At 40.1% G+C, this 18,777-nt stretch overlaps 1 protein-coding gene across 1 annotated transcript in view; it reads right to left on the bottom strand.

Annotated features, from left to right (window-relative positions):
• Positions 1-139: 139 nt before the first annotated feature.
• Positions 140-18,777, bottom strand: part of LOC122532215 (metabotropic glutamate receptor 4-like) — a 52,000-nt gene continuing 33,362 nt past the window's right edge. Inside the window, exons 3-14 of the mRNA XM_043660794.1 lie at positions 17,504-17,648; positions 10,224-10,475; positions 9,309-9,483; positions 9,100-9,206; positions 8,842-8,991; positions 8,575-8,708; positions 6,751-6,909; positions 5,884-6,050; positions 4,430-4,806; positions 3,653-3,804; positions 3,358-3,565; positions 140-2,433 (exon numbers count right to left, since the gene is read on the bottom strand). Of these exons, the coding sequence (XP_043516729.1) occupies positions 2,219-2,433; positions 3,358-3,565; positions 3,653-3,804; positions 4,430-4,806; positions 5,884-6,050; positions 6,751-6,909; positions 8,575-8,708; positions 8,842-8,991; positions 9,100-9,206; positions 9,309-9,483; positions 10,224-10,475; positions 17,504-17,648 (2,241 nt within the window). The 3' untranslated portion in view covers positions 140-2,218. The remainder of the gene's footprint in view (positions 2,434-3,357; positions 3,566-3,652; positions 3,805-4,429; positions 4,807-5,883; positions 6,051-6,750; positions 6,910-8,574; positions 8,709-8,841; positions 8,992-9,099; positions 9,207-9,308; positions 9,484-10,223; positions 10,476-17,503; positions 17,649-18,777) is intronic.

Genomic DNA, 18,777 nt, shown 5'->3' with positions numbered 1-18,777 from the left:
TAATGTGAATAGTTCACGTGAAGTTGCCTTAGTGTTGCTTCTCTCTCTCTCTCTCTCTCTCTCTCTCTCTCTCTCTCCCTCTCTCTCTCTTAACATTGTTATTACGTTGCACCGTGGAATTCGTCATTCGCGTGGCGAATTTTAATCTCGCGTTCAAAGTTCACTTAACACTTACAGAATTAGTTTATGGCTAAATTGGTTCCGTACGAACTAGTGGTTTTCGTTTCCACGTCTTAATACTTAGCACGGTGTCAATCTATATTTACAATCACATATTTTGAATGTATTTACATACTCTCGAATTAAATCCGATCGTTCGAGATAAAAAATAAAAAAAGAATACATTCACACGTTCTCGCAAAGCTGTGTCGTACGAGTAACATCGGTTACGTTTTCTTTCTTTGATCAGAATTTTGCTTTCGAATGAAATTATTAGTTCAACTCCTGATGCTCGGTTAATGTCTCTTTCAACTTATCAAATGTCGTTGTAGCAGAGTGTTGTTTTGCTTTTTTTTGTTTTGAAAGAAACGAGGGATCGGTGCCAAACGATGGATACTGGGCTCATTTGTACCCAAAGTTCGACACGGGGGAATATCCCTTTCGAGATTCTCTATAAAAATTCAAAACGTTTACAAATCGTCTTTTACACACACAATCGGCGCTATATAAAACGGCACAGAACGAATTGCTTGAAGTGATCGGCAACTTTCGTTATACTCATTTTTCGTTTGTTCAGGCGAAACTAACGTAAGAGGAAACAAGCTACGTACACACGAGTTAGATTGAGATATGTTCGTCGTTGACTGCTACACTACGAAAAGAATTTACAAGTATATCTTAACACGTATGTACATTTCTGGTGTATCTACCGAACGTACCGTTTTTATTGTTCGGTCGCTTACACTTTCTTTCGTTTATACAGAGATCAAGCGTTGACGTTCGATTAAAATCTTAGAGCGACTACAGACGTTACGTTATTGAGAAATTTACGTTTCGCAATATATATCTCTGATTGAATTGACGCAGTTGTTGCGTCGTTTTTTCATTTTTATTTCTTTTTTTTTCTTTTTCTTTTTAAATTCTACGCGTAGCAATTCCTACAGTCTGCAGAGAGGATATCGAAAAGAAGGAGAAAAGATTAATTATCTAAGACTCTACGTTCGTATAGTCACACTTGGGAATTGTTTTTCTTAAAGAGAATTATTAGCTTCGAATTAAGTATAATTGTATATAGTTATCCTTTCGAGTAATTTACTCTGTGTATATGTGTGTGTGTATGTGTATGTGTGTCATTTCGTTGAACTATTTACAGAAATTTAATTTAATTTGTGTATAGAACAATCGACGAATGGTATTCTCGATGTATCGAACGACTGATCGTTTCCCTCCTCTTTCCCTTTCTTTTTTTTGTTCCTTAATGTTTTTCTTACAAAAGTTGCTAATAGAAGATCGTTTAAACGTTTATAATCGTATTTGGCAACGATACTTTTCTTTTTTTTTTTTTTTTTTGGATACGTGATCTTTCTCCTCTCCTTTTTTTACACAATAACGAATTTTCGACTAACGATATTTACAATCGGCAAAATGGCTCGTGTTAACGTGCACAGACGATATGAAACGACAGTGTATATACAAAATAGTGTTTATGCAATCTCACGTGGTTATTACGTGCATTACGCTATGATCACAGAAGAAATCAGAGCAGTTTTCAAAACGCCACTTAACAGTTAACCATGGTCGCGATGATTATGCGTCTCGGCACGGTGTACATACATACATAACGCTTTCGTTGCTCGTGTATTCGTAGTAATTAATCGAATCAACTCCTCTCCGAAAATTCAAAGAATCTCTCCTCTCTCTCCCCCACAAAAAATTTTTTCCCACGAGTCTACAATTTATTTATTTCATTTTATTAATTCATTTATGCTCCTCTAACCCGTTCACACACGAGACAAACTTTCGATATTGTTTACAATTTATACGATATCCTTTTCACTTTCGCATCTTCGTCCAGCCTTAACAAGCGCAGCCTCAAAAGAGAATTTATCAACGTATGCGATATCTCGATGCATGTTCAGTCAGTGTATTTACAAAATATTCGTATCGAGACGTTTCATCGATGTCGTTTCGCGTTCCCGTCCCTTTAAACTACCACGGGCCTCTTCGAAATTGGTTTCAACATCGCCGGCAAAATTGTCGGTTCTATGGAGATTTGCTGCTATAAGGGGACCTCGCTCTGATTCACCGGCCCGTTTCCTATTCTCGCGTTGTTGTTCAATTGCTTCGTTGTCGTGGTGGTGTTCTCTTTCGAGTCTTTGCTCGATATCATAGCACTCGAGTCCTTGTCGTTGTTACCTGTGGTCTGAGTCGATCGGGAAACGACCGACGCTGGTGGCTTGCCGTTCTTCTGATCCTTTATCTCCAGTTCGTAATCTGCAAGGGAAATATATTTTCCAAACTTGAAACTTTCCAATTAATCCTCCTTCAGAAGACGTTGAATCCCCCGGATGAATTTACTTTATTTCGGTTCAGATTCAGTTGTTGGATTTTAAATAATTCGATCTTAACCAACAGACTCTCTAATGCCACCTTGCAGAAGGTGGCAACTGTTGAGAAACGATGAAAAAGATTGTGAATGAATCGTTACGACGTAGCGAGGAAGGGTTGATTTCGATTTCAAAAATCATCTAATATATTTAACCTCTTGCGCTGGCAGCTGGTTCGCGGATCATAACGAGTGACCGAACGGTAAAAAATAATTCGTCGCTTTTTTTTTTTCGTTTGAACTCGTCGATATGGTGTCACTGGATAGAAATTACCAAGAAGTAATAAATTTATTATTTATTGTTGTCTATATTTAAATATATTTTATATATATTATATTTAAATATATTATAATATATTATATTTAAATATATTATAATATATTATATTTAAATATATTATAATATATTAAATATTAAATATAATATAATATAATATGATATATTTAAATATATTAAATACAAAATTATATTTAAATATAATATAATATATAATATATTTATAAAATATAATGTATTTAAATATATTAAATACAAAATTATATTTAAATATATTTTATATATATTATATTTAAATATAATATGATATATATTTATAAAATAATAATACATAAAATATGTATAAATATATTTTATATTAAATATATAAAAAATATTTAAATATATTTAAATACATTTTATATATTTAATAACAATAATAATATAAAATTAAGAAAATATTGCAACTTTGGGATACAAAATTCTCGACGTGCGTGGCAGGTCATTCCAGCGCAAGAGGTTAATTAATTATATCTTCAAGCCAAATGGTACTCACATTCGCTTTGGGTCGAGCAGTCTATAGTGGTGGCAATGTGTTTCTTCACAGCCTTGTTCTGATCGCAGGTAGCCGCGGTCAGCGTGACTGGCGCTATCATGCTCGAGGCATTGGTAGCCGTGACCGCCGAGCTTTTCGTCGTGCTGTACTTAGTTGGCATCATACTCTGACGCACGTTCCTTTCCGGTCGTATTAGGATGATGTACAACTGTCAGGGAGCAGTGAAAAAGTTGTTGTCAGTTTCAGTTTCACTCGTCTTAAATACATTAGAGATTATCCGCCAGTGTTAGGTTACCTTAGGACTGAAGAGACAGACTATAGTTACGGAGGCGGACAAGCTTATGGTGACTGACATCGATGTGATCCTCAGCGCGACGTTGTTTCCAGTTCCAAAGTACAGCGGCACGAAAGCCAACCATATCACACACGTGGTATACATGGTGAAACCTGCACACGGGGAACACATTTGCACACTTGCGATTGCTATTTCCACAGCGGACGTATTTATTCGCCAGCGGTACGCTCTGCTGCTGGTCGCAGCAGCTTATTGTGCTCTCGCGGACAAAAGATTAAGAATACGAGCGATGTTCCCTGCGCAAATCCGGCCGAACTATTCTCATTAATGTCTCAGGATTCTACTTGCATTCAAGCGCGGCTCGGGTTTATGACTTAACGGAAGTTCAGCTTTAGCTGCAGAATTATTGTTCGAACCCTTGTGTTTGAGTTATGTCCCAACTTGTGCTTGTGTTCCCAAAAAGCTGTTTGAACCTGAATTTCGTCGCGCGTGCGCCGTTGATGAAATTTTCTACCGAGAAACTAACATTAACATGTTCTGCTAAAAGCTCGACATTGTTCTATCCATGGAGTTTAAGGATGTGTTACCTTAGTCAAGATTCGAAAAGCATTGATGCATTCATTGCTAAAGAAAGTATTATTTCTTACGCTGTTCACCAATTTTGTTTCATCTGCCGAATCGAAACGAACGAGAAATTCCCCGTAACGAAAACGCAACAAGTTGCGAAATGGAATCAAAGAGATGTTTGAAAATTCAAAGGTGCACATGCACGCTCACCAATGTGTTTGCTCTCGTTGAAAGCTTCTGGGATCTTCCTGGTGAGAACAGCGTACACAGTGCAAACTACGATCAGCATGATGGGGTAGGCAAAGGCGATCATGTAACTGGCGTCGATGTAACTGTTGCAAACGAGCAAGTTGTCCTCACGGGTTGGATAGTGGTACATCGCCCTGGCCGGGTCGATTATCATCCAGACGCCGTTGATTAAAATTTGCACGAACACCAAACCGAAGCAGATGATTAGCTGCGATCGCGGAGATATGAAGGAGGGTCTCTTGGCGCTGTGCTTGCTCGCGTTGAAGATCCTCGATATTCGATTCGTCTTGGTTAGCAGCGCCGCGTAAACCACGGTGAAACAGAAGCCTGCGGTGAACCTGCGAAGCAAATTAGCCGTCGTCTCTGGTAGTTACAGATTTACGATAAAGAGCGTAATTGGTACGCGTGAATGGTGAAAAATTGTCGATACTTTGAGCTGTTGTTATCACACGAGAACCTGTGGACCTCATTTTCAAGCGTAAAGCTTTCATCGTGCAGTGGGCGAGAAAGTAGGAGCATTCTTTATATCTGAAAAATTGCGAGAATTCAGTCAGCGAAGAACGTTGAACAATTTTTTTCACGAATCGATCCACCATGGTTTTGGAATTTGGAAATTGAAAATTTCCTCTGTCAGCACAACGATCTTTAAACATTTTCTTTTCTACAATTTTATCGAACATCAAAGTATTGGCAATTTTCTATCCAAATTAGTAAAAATTGTATAAATAATTTCATTTTCTGGGAAACTGACTCCACGAGAATAATCTGCAGTTGCCAGAATAGTGATGACAATAAGTTTCTTCATAAAATTTATTCTGCGAAGCGAAAAAACATTCTGCGCATATTTTGCATTTCTCGAATTTTACGTTAAGAATTTACGTACGCGCGATTCAGTTTTGCTCGCTGTAACTTTTTATTGGATTTCTAAACGGATAGAAAGACTTCTTAACGTTCTCCGTTGCTTTTGACGAGGAAAAAGAGACTTTGGAATATATTTTCCCCCTTCGTCAAAATATCTCTACATCAAAGCAACTCTTTGTCGAAGTTGTTGGAAATTTCTCGGAGAGGAAACGAGATCGGAGCGTGCGATGGCGAGTGTTGAAAATTGGGAACAGGTGTAACTTTGACTCGTTGGCTAGATTCACCGATTCTGCTTTACATTCTTCTTTTGATCCCCCCGCCAATCGTGTTGCGCGCAATTCACGTTCGTCGATGAAATTTCGTTCCCTCGAAATTTATCAGCCTCACAGGAATCGATTGTCCGTTCCGTGTTCTCCTGTTAATATCAATTCACCGATTCGGTGACTCACTCTCTCTCACGAGGGAATTGAATTTCTTTTTTTCTTTTTCTCGTTGGCCACCACACAGTCGCTTTTTCTTCCAAAAGCCACGTTCCACGTTCTTCAATCCCTTACCTTTGAATGCCGCAAACAATGTCCGTCGGTCTGAGAACGAGGGCGAAAGTGACGAGGTAACAGAGCAGAATCCCAGACAGCAGCACGTACGATAGCTCGCGACCAGACGCGCGAACTACCGGCGTGTCGTTGTGCTTCAGAAACACGCCGCAGACGAACAGCGTTATCTATTTGACAGAGAAAACAGTTTTCGCTGGTTCAAAAGGTGAGATGCCTTGTTTTCTAATTTTCTTTTCTAAAGAAGAAGACGAGGCAAAGTAAAGTACAGTAAAGAAGAAAGGGCAGAGTACAAGGGAAGAACATAAAATTTGTCTACAGTTGAATTTATCCGCTTGATGAATCTTGTTTCGTAACAAATGCCAAGCGTGATACACTGCATAACGTGGGGGAAGCCTCGTGAATTTAACGACGTTGGCTCGGCATCGTCGTTGCATTCGTACAATCGAGTAAACTTGAATTTTTTAAGGTGCAATTTCGTGCTGACATTTTGATATTTAACGAGAAGCAATTGGAGAGGGTTAAAAAGCCGGGATCGATAATGCAGCCGTACGGTTGTAGGACACAGCACCGGTTGTACACCGTCGTCAAAATTACATATCACGCGGCCGAGAGCAGTCGGCTAATGATTATTTCATCGTGTGTATACGTTAGATTGCGGCATGTAACCGCCGTTCGTAGAGCAACCGATCCTTATCGGGCCAACCTTACCTCTCCTTCGTTTCACCCCACGATTAAACGTGGCAGAGTCGATATCGTATAATTATATTCAACGTTCCTTTCGATGCTCTTTGCAAAACCACTCGCTCACGTTCTCTCGCTGAAAGGGAGAATTGTATAATTCTCTTTCGATCGGAGTTACACACTCACCAGAATCCCCGTGGCAGAGAAAGCCATTGCCCCTATCGCCCATCCGCTCTCCGGACGCAGGAACTCCTCGGGGATGTCACGACAAGCAGAATGCGTGTCGTCTGGCACCGTTCCTTGACGACAGGGTATACATTGGGTCTCGTCCCTCGGATGTCGTATCTGTTCAACAGAACATACAAAAGTTTCACGAAAAACTCGGCCAAGCAGGTAGAAGGCTATTTTATTCTCTTTCCTCGAGAGAAAGGGAAGCTGCTTGAGGGTGCAGGACACTGCGACGGGCCTAAAAATTACGTATACTTTGGAAGGCTAGAAGAAAACTACATATTTGATTTACATGAGTTTTTGTGGTTTATTTTAACACATTATGAACACTATAAAAAGCAACATTAAAAAAGAGAAAGAAAAGAAGGCTATTATTTAGCTTTTTAAAGGCAATCTTTCACACAACTTTTTTTTACACTGCCTATCGGTGTGCATGATTCCAGCGAAACAGGATTAACTGCAACAAAAAGGCAAAAATGTATCAAAAGTAAACAATATTCTCTAGGGATTGACGATCCAACATTTTCATTTTTGTGAAAATTATGAAAACAGCAGCTATTTGTTTTCGATTTATCAAATTTATGCCAAAAATTTCTACGTTATTTGTTTATATTTTTCGAAATTGTTACAAATTAAAAAATGTTCGATCGTCAATCCCTAGTAAATGTTACGCTAAAGATACGTACCAAGTTTAACAGTAATCGGTTGGTTCGATACCGAGATATCTTGAATACCGTTTCTAAAAACCTAGTTTTGAGAAAAACGCTTAAGTTTCAGAACGTCATTTTCTATGTGTATCCTTTACTTACTTTTTTTACTTGTATATCGCGGTTCACAGTTCTTACAATTCACAACTAAATTGAATCCAAGTCCTCTGATGTTCGACTCACCAAAAGTAATATTTGAATCACACGATTTACACTTTATGATACTGCTTCAAGTTGTAGACAGTGATACAAATTCAATTGTTCTGTATCAGCAGGATTTATTATTATAAAATAAGTCGTTTTAAAGGTTAGAACCTTTGTATCTTATTTCTAAGACTTCAAACTATTTAAAACAAAAGAAAAAAATCGATTTTTTGAAAATTTCACACTGTCCGCTTAACCTCTTGCGCTGGAATGACGCACGTCGAGAATTTTTTGTTCCAAAATTGTAATATTTCCTCAGTTTCAAGTATATTTAAAACAACATAGGCAAAGCAAACAATAAATTTATTGCTTCTCAGTAATTTCTATCCAGTGATCGTCGTACCGACGAGTTCAAAAAAGAAAGCGACGAATTATTGTACACGGTTTTGGCCACTCGTTACGGTCCGCAATCAGTTGCCAGCGCAAGCGGCTAAAGTGAAAGTTTCAAAAGGACGTGTTTCTAAACGAAAGGCTGCGTCAACGTCGTTTTGCGTGCGTCGTTATCCTCGAGCTAATCCACTAAAAAGACACCATCCGTTTATTTGTTCGTCGATCGAGAAGAGAAAGTAATACCTGGAAAGGGGATCCCTTTTATTGAACGTAGACACTGTCCACGTTACGTGGGGACACCCGCGTATTTATATGCGAGACGTATATCTTCGGCGAAGGATATCTGGCGGAAGAGCTCTTTCATTTTGAACAAATGAAATTTTACTACCATGTGCACGTGTGGTAAGTGAATTCGGCGACGAAACGATCGAACACACACACACACACACACACACACACACACACACACACACACACACACACATATCGTTCGTAAGATAAACGAACGCGGTCCGGTAGGCTAAATATCGAGCTGACAAACCTGATATTGAGTGCAGTTGAAGCAGTGCCAACAGCATTTCTCACCCTCGACGTATTTCTTTGCCTGGCCGACCTCGCAGGGTAGAGAGCACACGCTTTCGGGCGGCTGAGGATGTCCAAGTTTAAATTGGATTTCTGCAAGGAATATGCGAATAGATAGCGAGAGAGGGGAAGGGGGATATATCCCTCGTTCAATTTCACCGAGAAGAAAAAGAAGACGGTACGAGGAAAACGGGGGATTGCGAAACGGCCAATCCCCGTGGCTTACCGGACTTATTCCACTTTAATTCACCGTTAACGTACTCGCCGACCCGCACCCACTTGTACTTGCCGGGCTTGATTTGTTTGAAGTGTATGATGTTGTATCGCGCCGGGCCGTCGCCGTTCTGGTCGAACTCGAACTTGTCGCCGCTCAGACCTTGAACCCGAGGGCGTACGAAATCGTGTCAATGAAGAGCTCTTGCCTTGAACAGCTCGGAGGACGGAGAATGTTAAGTGAAGGGTTAAAGTCCATTCTTCATCTTACCTTTAAAATTCACCTTTCGAAGGTACTGCAACAGCTCCGTACCCTTGTTGGGTTTCATCGTTTCGCAGAGTCCAGGTTTACCGTCGCAGAGGTCCTTGTGCATGTCTCTGGGAAACACGAGTCAATAAGACAAAATGATCGAGATCACGCGTTACGACAGGCAGGCTCGTTCGAAAGAAAAGGGAAAGGATTAGGAAAGATCGAGTTACCGAAAGGCGTGGCCGAAGGCCATGACAGCGTCGGAGACGAATTGCAGCTGATCCTCGAACACCGTGTTCTGTTTCGTCAGGCGCTCTTTCGTCGTGCACGGTCTCTTGTACTTTTGATTGTACGGTGTTACGGATGCGTTCGGGTATCTACATTGAAAGTGGTCTTCCCAGAATTCTAAAATCATTCACGATACACACTGCACTACGATACGTCATCATCTTTCCTTCTGTTGAAAGATTCCGATAAATTCCGATAAATGCGTGAAAAGATCGTGTCATACAATGATTAACCTCTTGCGCTGGCAACTGGTTCACGGACCATAACGTGTGACCAAACCATGTACAGAAATTATTAAGAAATAATAAATTTATTATTTGTTGTTGCCTATATTTAAATATATTTTGTATATATTGTATTTAAATATATTTTATATATATTATATTTAGATATATTTTATATATATTATATTTAAATATATCTTATATATTTAATACAAAATATATTTAAATATATTTTATATATTTAACACAAAGTATATTTAAATATATTTTATATATTTAACACAAAGTATATTTAAATATATTTTATATATTTAACACAAAATATATTTAAATATATTTTATATACTTAATAATAATAATAATAATATACCTAAAACTAAGAAACTGTTGCAACCTTTGGGATACAAAGTTCTCGACGTGCGTGGCACGTCATTCCAGCGCAGGAGGTTAAACAATGAAAAATTTTGCTCGAACGAGGATTGTGTCCACCCGTCATTATTTCATTCTGTTAATCGGCTGAACAAGTTGCAAGTTCTAGCGACGATAGACGGATCACGCATCAGCCTAAAATTCGCAGCTCGCGCGAAGTTAGAATTGGAGAAGTTTGACGAAGACCTCGCGTGTCTCGCTTACCAACGAACCACGGATTCCTCCGGTTGTTCTCGACGGTCAGATTCAGGAAGTATTCCTCGAAACCCTTGACAGGATTGGCTTGAGGTTGGACTGATAGGGTACCTTCCACTTCCGGCTCGTTGCCATTACTAACCAAGCCTCTGGCGCTCCACCCGTCGCTCCCGATCCACGAGAACGCGCCGGTCGCGTTGCAACGTCGAACCGCTCTCATCACACCGGCCACTTCTTGATCCGAGCCGAATATTATGCACCCTTAACAGACAGATGAAAATAATGACAAAGTTGATCGATACACTTCTACGAAATGTCTGCGATATCTTCTGATCTCAGCAGCCTCTCGAAGGATCAAACATGGCCAAACGAAGTCAAACGATCGACAAACTTGCGCATACTACATGGGGGGGGGGGGAGATATTAAACAAAATTTTGAACCCACGTGGTTTCTGATAAATTTTTCGTTACTTTGGGAATTAATTTATTATTTTAGAAATTAAGAAAAACTGAACAAGTTCGAGTACGACGATATTAAGCTCTTTGTATACCTGCATGCTACCTCTCTAACTGAAAATCTTATTCTCAAATCTCTGTCATCACATCACGTATTTTACGTCTTAAGATTAGAGTGACTAGATAAACAAGGAAGAAATACAGGAAGAAATTCTGAACGATGAGATTTCCGCTGTTCCACAATCAAATCTGCGATTAAATCTGATAATATACGATTGAACATCGATATCACGAAGTTATCATTTCCCGATCATCGTAGGATAGAATACCCATCCGCTTTGATCCGATTACTTCAATTCCCAAACGAGTTGATTACAAGTTCTCGAGGCGAGAGGATGGAACCAGGTCACTCGTAGTCCGCGGGTAGATTCTCCGTTCTGGCGATCAGTCCAAAAATTAGCTCGCGGCACAAAGGGGTTTTCCGGTCCAGCTGCTCCATAAATAACAGCAACTCGTTTCGAGTATTCTGCGAAATTCTACCAACAATGGGGGGGGGGGGGAAGATGTTCTTGTTCTTCTATTTTTTCCTTCTTTGTTTCGCGTCGAGTCAAACGAAACCCAACGGAAGAAATATCTTACCTTGGTACGCGGGGAACTGGAATTTAATTTAATGCGATTGCCGTGTATTTCTCTTTCGCCGCCCCTTTTTCGTCTTCGACGCTTCTCAGTATCTATTCATCCGTCCCGCGCGGGGATTAATTAATTTTTCCCCGCTAAAAGAGAGCAAAGCCCATCGGAACGTCGTGAGCTTCGAGAGCCACCTGTCACCTCGTTGCAATATCTACACGCGTAGAATGTTTTCCAGACGTTTCTCTGAGAGAGACGTCGTACGTCCTATGACCGAGGAACGATAAACTCTCACTACTTTCTGAAAACAATTCTCCCAAAACAGAGACACTTGTGCAAGAATGTGACCGATGAAAAATGAAAAATGGCAATCAGCCTTTTATTTATTCAGGCAGCTTCGACTTTGCTACGGCAACCACTTTTTTTTTCGGTCATCAACGCCTCGATAATTTTTTTTTTTCCATATGGGGGTTTAGAGTCGCATCGACTACGATGGTCTTTAGCGACGTGCTGGAATTTTTTCTTTACATCTGGCCGAGTAGTTGGGTTTCCTTTAGGTAGTTGATAATGTTTCTTTGTTGTTTCTGGCAGAGTTAGAGTTTAATCCGTATTTTCAGCATTCATGTGGCAGGTGTTGGGTGGTGATTTATTGGTTGCCGGCGTTGCAGAAAGGTGGTTCTGTTTTGCTTAGGAGGTGTTACGGCAAGCTCGACGGTGAACGTTGGTTGCTGCCCGCTTCGCTCGTCGCTCTCTCGTCGTGCCTTTTACAGCCTCCGGAGAGATGTTTTATGNTAAATACTTTTATTTCTCAACTAATACAAAGTGACTGAATTGAGTGAGTGAATGAGTGACCGACGCGGAATCACTCCTCTGACTGATTTAGTGTAAAATGAAAGTGAATGATTGGACTGCTTGTGACTCCTTGAGTGGTCTACGTGTGCATTTAATCGTCTGTTCGCTACGTGAATCTACGTCGCCTTTAGAATTAGTAGGCGACTTTCTGGAGCCGGCCAAGGTGCCTTGTTTCCTAGACAAGGATTTGTTTATGCCCTACCGAGCCTTTCCACATACTCTCTCTCTAAGGCCAGAGAAAATGTCCTTAGATGAGAGGTATGTTAGCACATCTGGCAATTTTCGGCAGGGCCGAGGCTTTGTAGGAATTGACCTGACTGACGCCTCGGAGGGTTCTGTTTTGCGCCAGAACACTAGTTGATAACGTTTCTTTGTTGTTTCTGGCAGAGTTAGAGTTTAATCCGTATTTCGGTATTTTCTGCACTCATGTGGCAGGTGTTGGGTGGTGATTTATTGGTTGCAGGCGTTGCAGAAAGGTGGTTCTGTTTTGCTTAGGAGGTATTCGTGTGTGATCTTGGAGTGTCCGATTCGAAGTCTAGTCATAGCTATCCTTTCTTTTCTGCTTATATTGTTGTTTGGTATTTTTTGGTTCTATTTGTCCTAGTCCAAATTCTGTTCAATTCTTCTCTTTCAGCTTTGGTCGTTGAAGCTAGTAGGTTTCGGTGTGGGATTCGTTTGTTCGGTCTGTTGTTACTTCTTTGGCTAAGGAGTCGGCTTTCTCGTTTTCTTCTATTCCTTGTTGGTGTGACGAAATCCAGGTGATTATTATTTGTTTATGGTCGTTAGTAAGTTCCTGGTGTATGTTTCCTGAACCATTTCTATGACTTTTGATGTTTGTTATCGCGTTTATCGAAGTCAAGGAATCTGTGTAGATTACCTCGATAATTTCCCATCGTGTGAATCTTGATTTTTAGACTTAGTCATTGAAGGATCATTGACGATCAGTTAGTTTACAACATAGAGACTCTGACGATCCTATCAAACTAGTCCAACTCCGTGGGAAGTAGTCGAGCATTTATTTTTTTGGAATTCTCTCGTTCCCTCGTCACTGTCTTCGCAATAGCGCCGCGCGCTGTTGACACGACACTCGAAAGCAAACTCATCATCATCATCATCGCAGTCGTTGCTTTGCAGAAGCACGATCAAGTTCAACCTCGTTTGCTTTTTCGCCACGCTTCTCAAACTTTCGTGCATTGTACAGACATTGAGTCGGTTCTTTGTTATTAATTTTTTCGTTTGAGTCTTATTTCTCTCCGATGTCGTCCAAGATTATGCATCGCTCGTTTCCTTCATTGGCATTTCATCTTTGATAAATGCAAATTTCGAGGAGGAAACGAGAATCGTGAACGAAACAAGGTCACGGTGTTATAACAGCTGGAAATGTTGATTAGATTTCTAGATGGGAAAACATCTTCACGGGGGTTTTCTCAAGTCAAATTAGCTAAAACGCCGATGTATTTTCTTTCGTGCAAATTGCCCCGTTAATTGTCCTACTTGCGCTCTTCCACGCTCTCGATCTTCCATTTCCTTTCTCACGGTGAGCTGTTTTTTAATGAATTTCCACGTAATCTGGATCCTCGTAAGAACAATCCCGCGAGGAACGTGCACCGTTCCACACAGTCGCGATTCTTCTTTCACACCGACGTGAAGCTCGAAGCTCGGACGAGTTTTAAGGAAAGAACAGCAGACAGAGCCAACCGGATGGAGATTCGAGATTGCTCTTCGATCAGGCTTCATCTAGGTAACTGCAAGAAGATATGTAAGAAGAAGACGAAACAGTATCCTTCGTGAAACAGAACTGGCCAAAGATTATCCTGTCTTTCCTTCTGTTTCTGGAACAAACCGTTGCAACTTCGGACTCTCGTGTCGATGAAAGAACAAACAACAAGGCTGAGGAGAAGCAGAGAGAGAGAGAGAGAGAGAGAGAGAGAGAAAGAGAGTGCTTTGATAGTGAGAAACTTTGGATCATGAGTGCCATTTAAACGTCGTGGAATGCAAATTGATACATTTACTCTTCCTAGTGTTTGTTCTGTGTAGAATGGTGCGATTGATGAAACCAGGATCAAAGGATTGAACGCTTCGAGAGAAATTCTAAATACTAGCTTCAATCTTTCTTGGATTTTTGTTGCAATTTCCTTGGAAATTGTGTGTGTGTTAATATAAACATATTATGGTACATTATATGTATTTCCATCAAATCGAAGGACAAACTTTTCTTTCCACTCAAGGGGAAACTAACTAGAGACTCGTTATTACCACTCGAAACAGGCCACGCAATTTCTTCGACGTTTAAGACGTGAAACGGAGACGTCTTTCAGCGGAGACGCGCGTTTATGAAATTTACCAGCTGAAAATGAACATTCGTTCGTGCAGCTTCGCCACGTATCTCGAGGAAACGTCTATCGAGAAAATTGCGATGGAGATTTACGCCTCGACTGAACCTTGACTTTTTTTTTCTGTTCGCGGTACCGCCGCCGCTTTGACGCCGCGCGAGATAGTAACTGATGACTTTCTCATGGGCCTTTATTTCCAGCGTGCGTGAAAGACTAGAACGAGGATAATATTGCCATGTCGGGTAGGGGCAGACCGAATTTTTAAACATTTTTATGTCACAGTGTTTCAGGCACTCGCTTGCCACATCTGTGAACAGGCAGATATTGAAAACGACGACCCCGTCGATTGTCGCGTTAAAAATTCCATGATAAATTCGTGCGTGACGTACTCTTCCAAACATGCAACTTACGAGATCATCTTTCTCGAGGTTTGCCTTTAAAAAATGATGCACATCATGCACGCAGAATTCGAGCCTTTTTACCTGTGTTTTCGTAACGTAACACGGCGTGCCCAACCTGCTTAGAGGGCCCGCAAATTTTTGGAGCAACAGGGGGGCGTATATGCACTTCTTTAATTCACATTGATAAAATATTCTTAAATATTGCTATACATTTTTTTATAGTAATATTTATTATGTATTTTAGATCTTAGCTATTATTTATTTTATGTTTATTATTTATTGTTTATTTATTTATTATTTATTTGTTGTTTATTTATTTATTATTTATTTATTGTTTATTTATTTATTATTTATTTTATGTTACCCTGTACTTGAACAAGCTGTCACCGTTTCGACTGTGTCTATTTATTATGTATTTTAGATCTTAGCTATTATTTATTTTATGTTTATTATTTATTTATTTATTATTTATTTTATGTTACCCTGTACTTGAACAAGCTATTACTTATTTTATGTTTATTATTTAATTATTATTTATTTATTATTTATTTTGTGTTATCCTGTACTTGAACAAGTTGTCACCGTTTCGACTGTGTTTCTGTCTTCAGAAAAAAACCTTTTGAGAAAGCCTTGGAAAAAAAAAGCGTTTAATGTTTTCCGTGAGTTTGTTCGAAAGTGGGAGTGCGCAGCGTGGCTCGTGAAAGTATTCGAGTGTTTTGAGATGTCTGGCCAAGGTACCTGGTGGAGCCAACGTTTTCCACAGTTACTACGCGAGCGTCTAGAGCTTTTGCACGAGCTTCGGCGGCTCTCCAGTTTCTCTAGAAGCTCAGGGAAATTACAACAGCTTGCTATTGCTAGGAGAGAAGTTCAAACGAAACAAACACAAAAGTAATATCGTGAAAAGAGAAACTCAGAGTTAGAATCTGGCGAAAAATCTTCTGATCTTCGAACGTCTCTTCGAGACGTATGCACGTGATTGCTTCCCGACAATTCCACCTCTGCACGCTTGAACGTTTGGGAAACTTTGTTCGATTTTTCGATACGTCGAACTTCTCTTTTAACATTGTTCACGGAGCACATTCGTTGCACGGAGCAAACCGTAAATGCATAAATTTCATTCAAATCGTAATTTTAAAAAACGCATAATCATAAATCTTAAAAGTTGAGAAAGACGGGTGTAGTATTTCATAGACTATTAGTATTCATATTTGGGCATGGAAATTTATCGCGCAACGTCATTGCAAATTATAGCCGATACTAAAAATAACTTATCTTGCACTCGTCTCGTTAACAAATCGCTCGTTGAAGTAGAGAAGGTTCTCGACAATTTCTATTGGCTCTAAGATTTAGTTTTAAATTGACTCGCGACGCTCGTTTCCGCTTTGCAAAGGGGAGAAACAAACGCGGGGAGATCCGATTCCTGCCGGAAGTTACAAGTCGATGAAATTTCAAGGATTCGCGTTTTATCCCCGGGGAAAGTATCCGATCGTCCTACTTCCCTTCAATTTTGATGACGAAACAGGAGCCGAAACAGTTACGATAAGAATCTCTGCCAAAAAGACTCGCTCCTTTATTTCTTTTATTTCACCGGGAGAGGCATCTTTGTCTCGCGTTTATTCTTTCGGTTGAAATTTCACGTCGATCGATCCTTCTCCCTTCTTTCGATCCCTTTTCGTTGGAACTTTATCAAAATCGTTCGATTGAAATTTTTTTTCTCTTTTGTTTGAAAAAATAAAGTTTCGAATTGTTTTTAATGAAAATGTCGGACACTTGTCACTAGGATATTTATTTTAAATAAAAATGTAGGATATAGAGGGATTTTTGACACTTAGGTCAAAATGACCATTTGAATATTTTTGTTCAACAGATGTACACTTTTTAGATGATGAAATTGTAAAAATATTTGGAATGATTCTTAATAAGTAATATTATCTATTATTACGAAGTATTATAAAGATACAAATAATTATTGTTGTATGAATAATTACTATTTCTAAGTATTACAAAGATTTTCTGTTTCTTTCCGATGGAAATTTCATGCTTCACTTATTGATAGTATTAGTGTTAAGCTAAGCATCGGTCGCTTGATAAAACTTGCGACAAAAATAAGATTCCTACGCGCGTTTAATTTTGGAAGGACGTGCATTTATGCCATTTTTTTCAAACGGGCGTTCGATTTTCTCGAATGATACGAGCTATTCGCGTGCTGGACGACATGCGACCGGAGAATCGATAGCTACGTATATTTGGAGACGCGAGAGATTTTCAATTTACGATCCGCCGCTATCGAGTTGACCGTTGCCAGTAAAAATCACGGGGTTCCGAAATTGTTTGTCGTTGGATCTTTTAATCTGTTTTCGCGATTTACTTTCGCTGTGTACTCGGAGATAAGCGTTTCTTCCATTTTATCTCGCCCTGGTCACGCTTCTCCCCCCCCCCGGGTGTTTTAACGCTACGAAATCGTTGCGAATGAAAATCCGATTTTTACAACCTTCATGCTTCTTTCTCTTGCGTTTTTCTATCTCGTTCGCGGGGATAAATCAAATATTTTTCACCCGATAGACGTACCAATCCACACACGTATACAGTTGTTTGCAAACTAATGTTAAAAATAGCTTACCTCGTGCTCTCGGTTTAGTCAGCAATTTCAACACGATATTGTCGTAAGCGGTCTCCTCGGCAACGCCGGAATCCTTCACCAATTTCTCCTTAATCGCGATGCATATGTTGTTCTTTCCTAGCAGCTCCTCCAGCTCCTCGAACGCCTGCAATGAAAAAACGAAGGCAGCGCCGTCGCGATCAAAATCGAATTTCTCGTTTTTTCAAAAAACTTTCCACTCCCTTTGTTTCTTATTAGTTTGCCTTGCGATTGGTCTTAGGCAGAAGCTTTGAAACGAGGAGACGAAACGGAAAGACAGAGAGAGAAAGAGAGAGAATAAAGTTTCATTTCAAAGGGACGACAATGCGCAGCTGAGCGAATCAGCGACTTTTAATGGAAAAAAAAAAAAAAAAAAAAAAAAAAATAAACGCGACGTCAAAAAAGTTGATATCAAGATCGAGTCTCAATCTTTATACCCAGAGTTCATTTCTCCAACGATCCCTTCGACACGCGAGGAAAGAGAGAAACAAACTCGAGAGAGTTAAAAGAAAAAAAAAAAAAGAGAGAGTTAAAAGAAAAAAAAAAAAGAACGCGAGAGAGTGCAAAAAGATGGATAGCCTCGTGTAACGAAGATCTAACTTCGCCTGATCGATTTCGAATCCATTCCCAGAGGGAGGATAGGGAAGGGGGTGGAAAAGAGGAAGAGGGAAGTAGTCGCGCCGCCGCACGGTCGCTCGTTATCGATTTCCGTTTTACTGGTAAACTTCGCCATCTCCGCGTCCTTCCCGCGTCCATCGATCCGCCATTACACGTGTCTGATGTTGATCTCTCGACAGATTGCCACGATCCGATGATTCGACCCGGTGGAAATAAATTACGCGTTAGCGCCCGGCCCCGGTTAATATCGGCTCTTAGACGTCAAACACAGCCGCGCGCGTCCATCCCCCCTCCCCCCCCCTGAGATTAATTTCTCTGTCGTCGTTTCGTTCAAACAACAGTTATAAATTTGACGTTACGTTGCCGATGTGCCGGCAACGTGTCCAACGTTTAATTACACACGCAGAGATAAAACCGGGATATACTGATTCTCGCGAAGATTTTTACCGGTTCCCCGTGTGTACGATCGTCGTATGTGTATTCATCGTGTTGTACTACTTAGTCTGTTAGTCCGGCGACATAAATCGTGCGATGTTATAGTACGCCGCGACATCGCGAGTCGGAATTATTTTGAGAGGATCGAAAGGAGCACTAACGATCGATTGTTCTTTATTTTCACTTTTCGTCATGGAGTAGGG

This window comes from Frieseomelitta varia, unplaced genomic scaffold (assembly GCF_011392965.1).
Source record: "Frieseomelitta varia isolate USP_RPSP 00005682 unplaced genomic scaffold, Fvar_1.2 scaffold_442, whole genome shotgun sequence".
In the NCBI taxonomy this organism is placed as follows: domain Eukaryota; kingdom Metazoa; phylum Arthropoda; class Insecta; order Hymenoptera; family Apidae; genus Frieseomelitta; species Frieseomelitta varia.
This window is presented reverse-complemented; position numbering and strand designations above follow the sequence as displayed.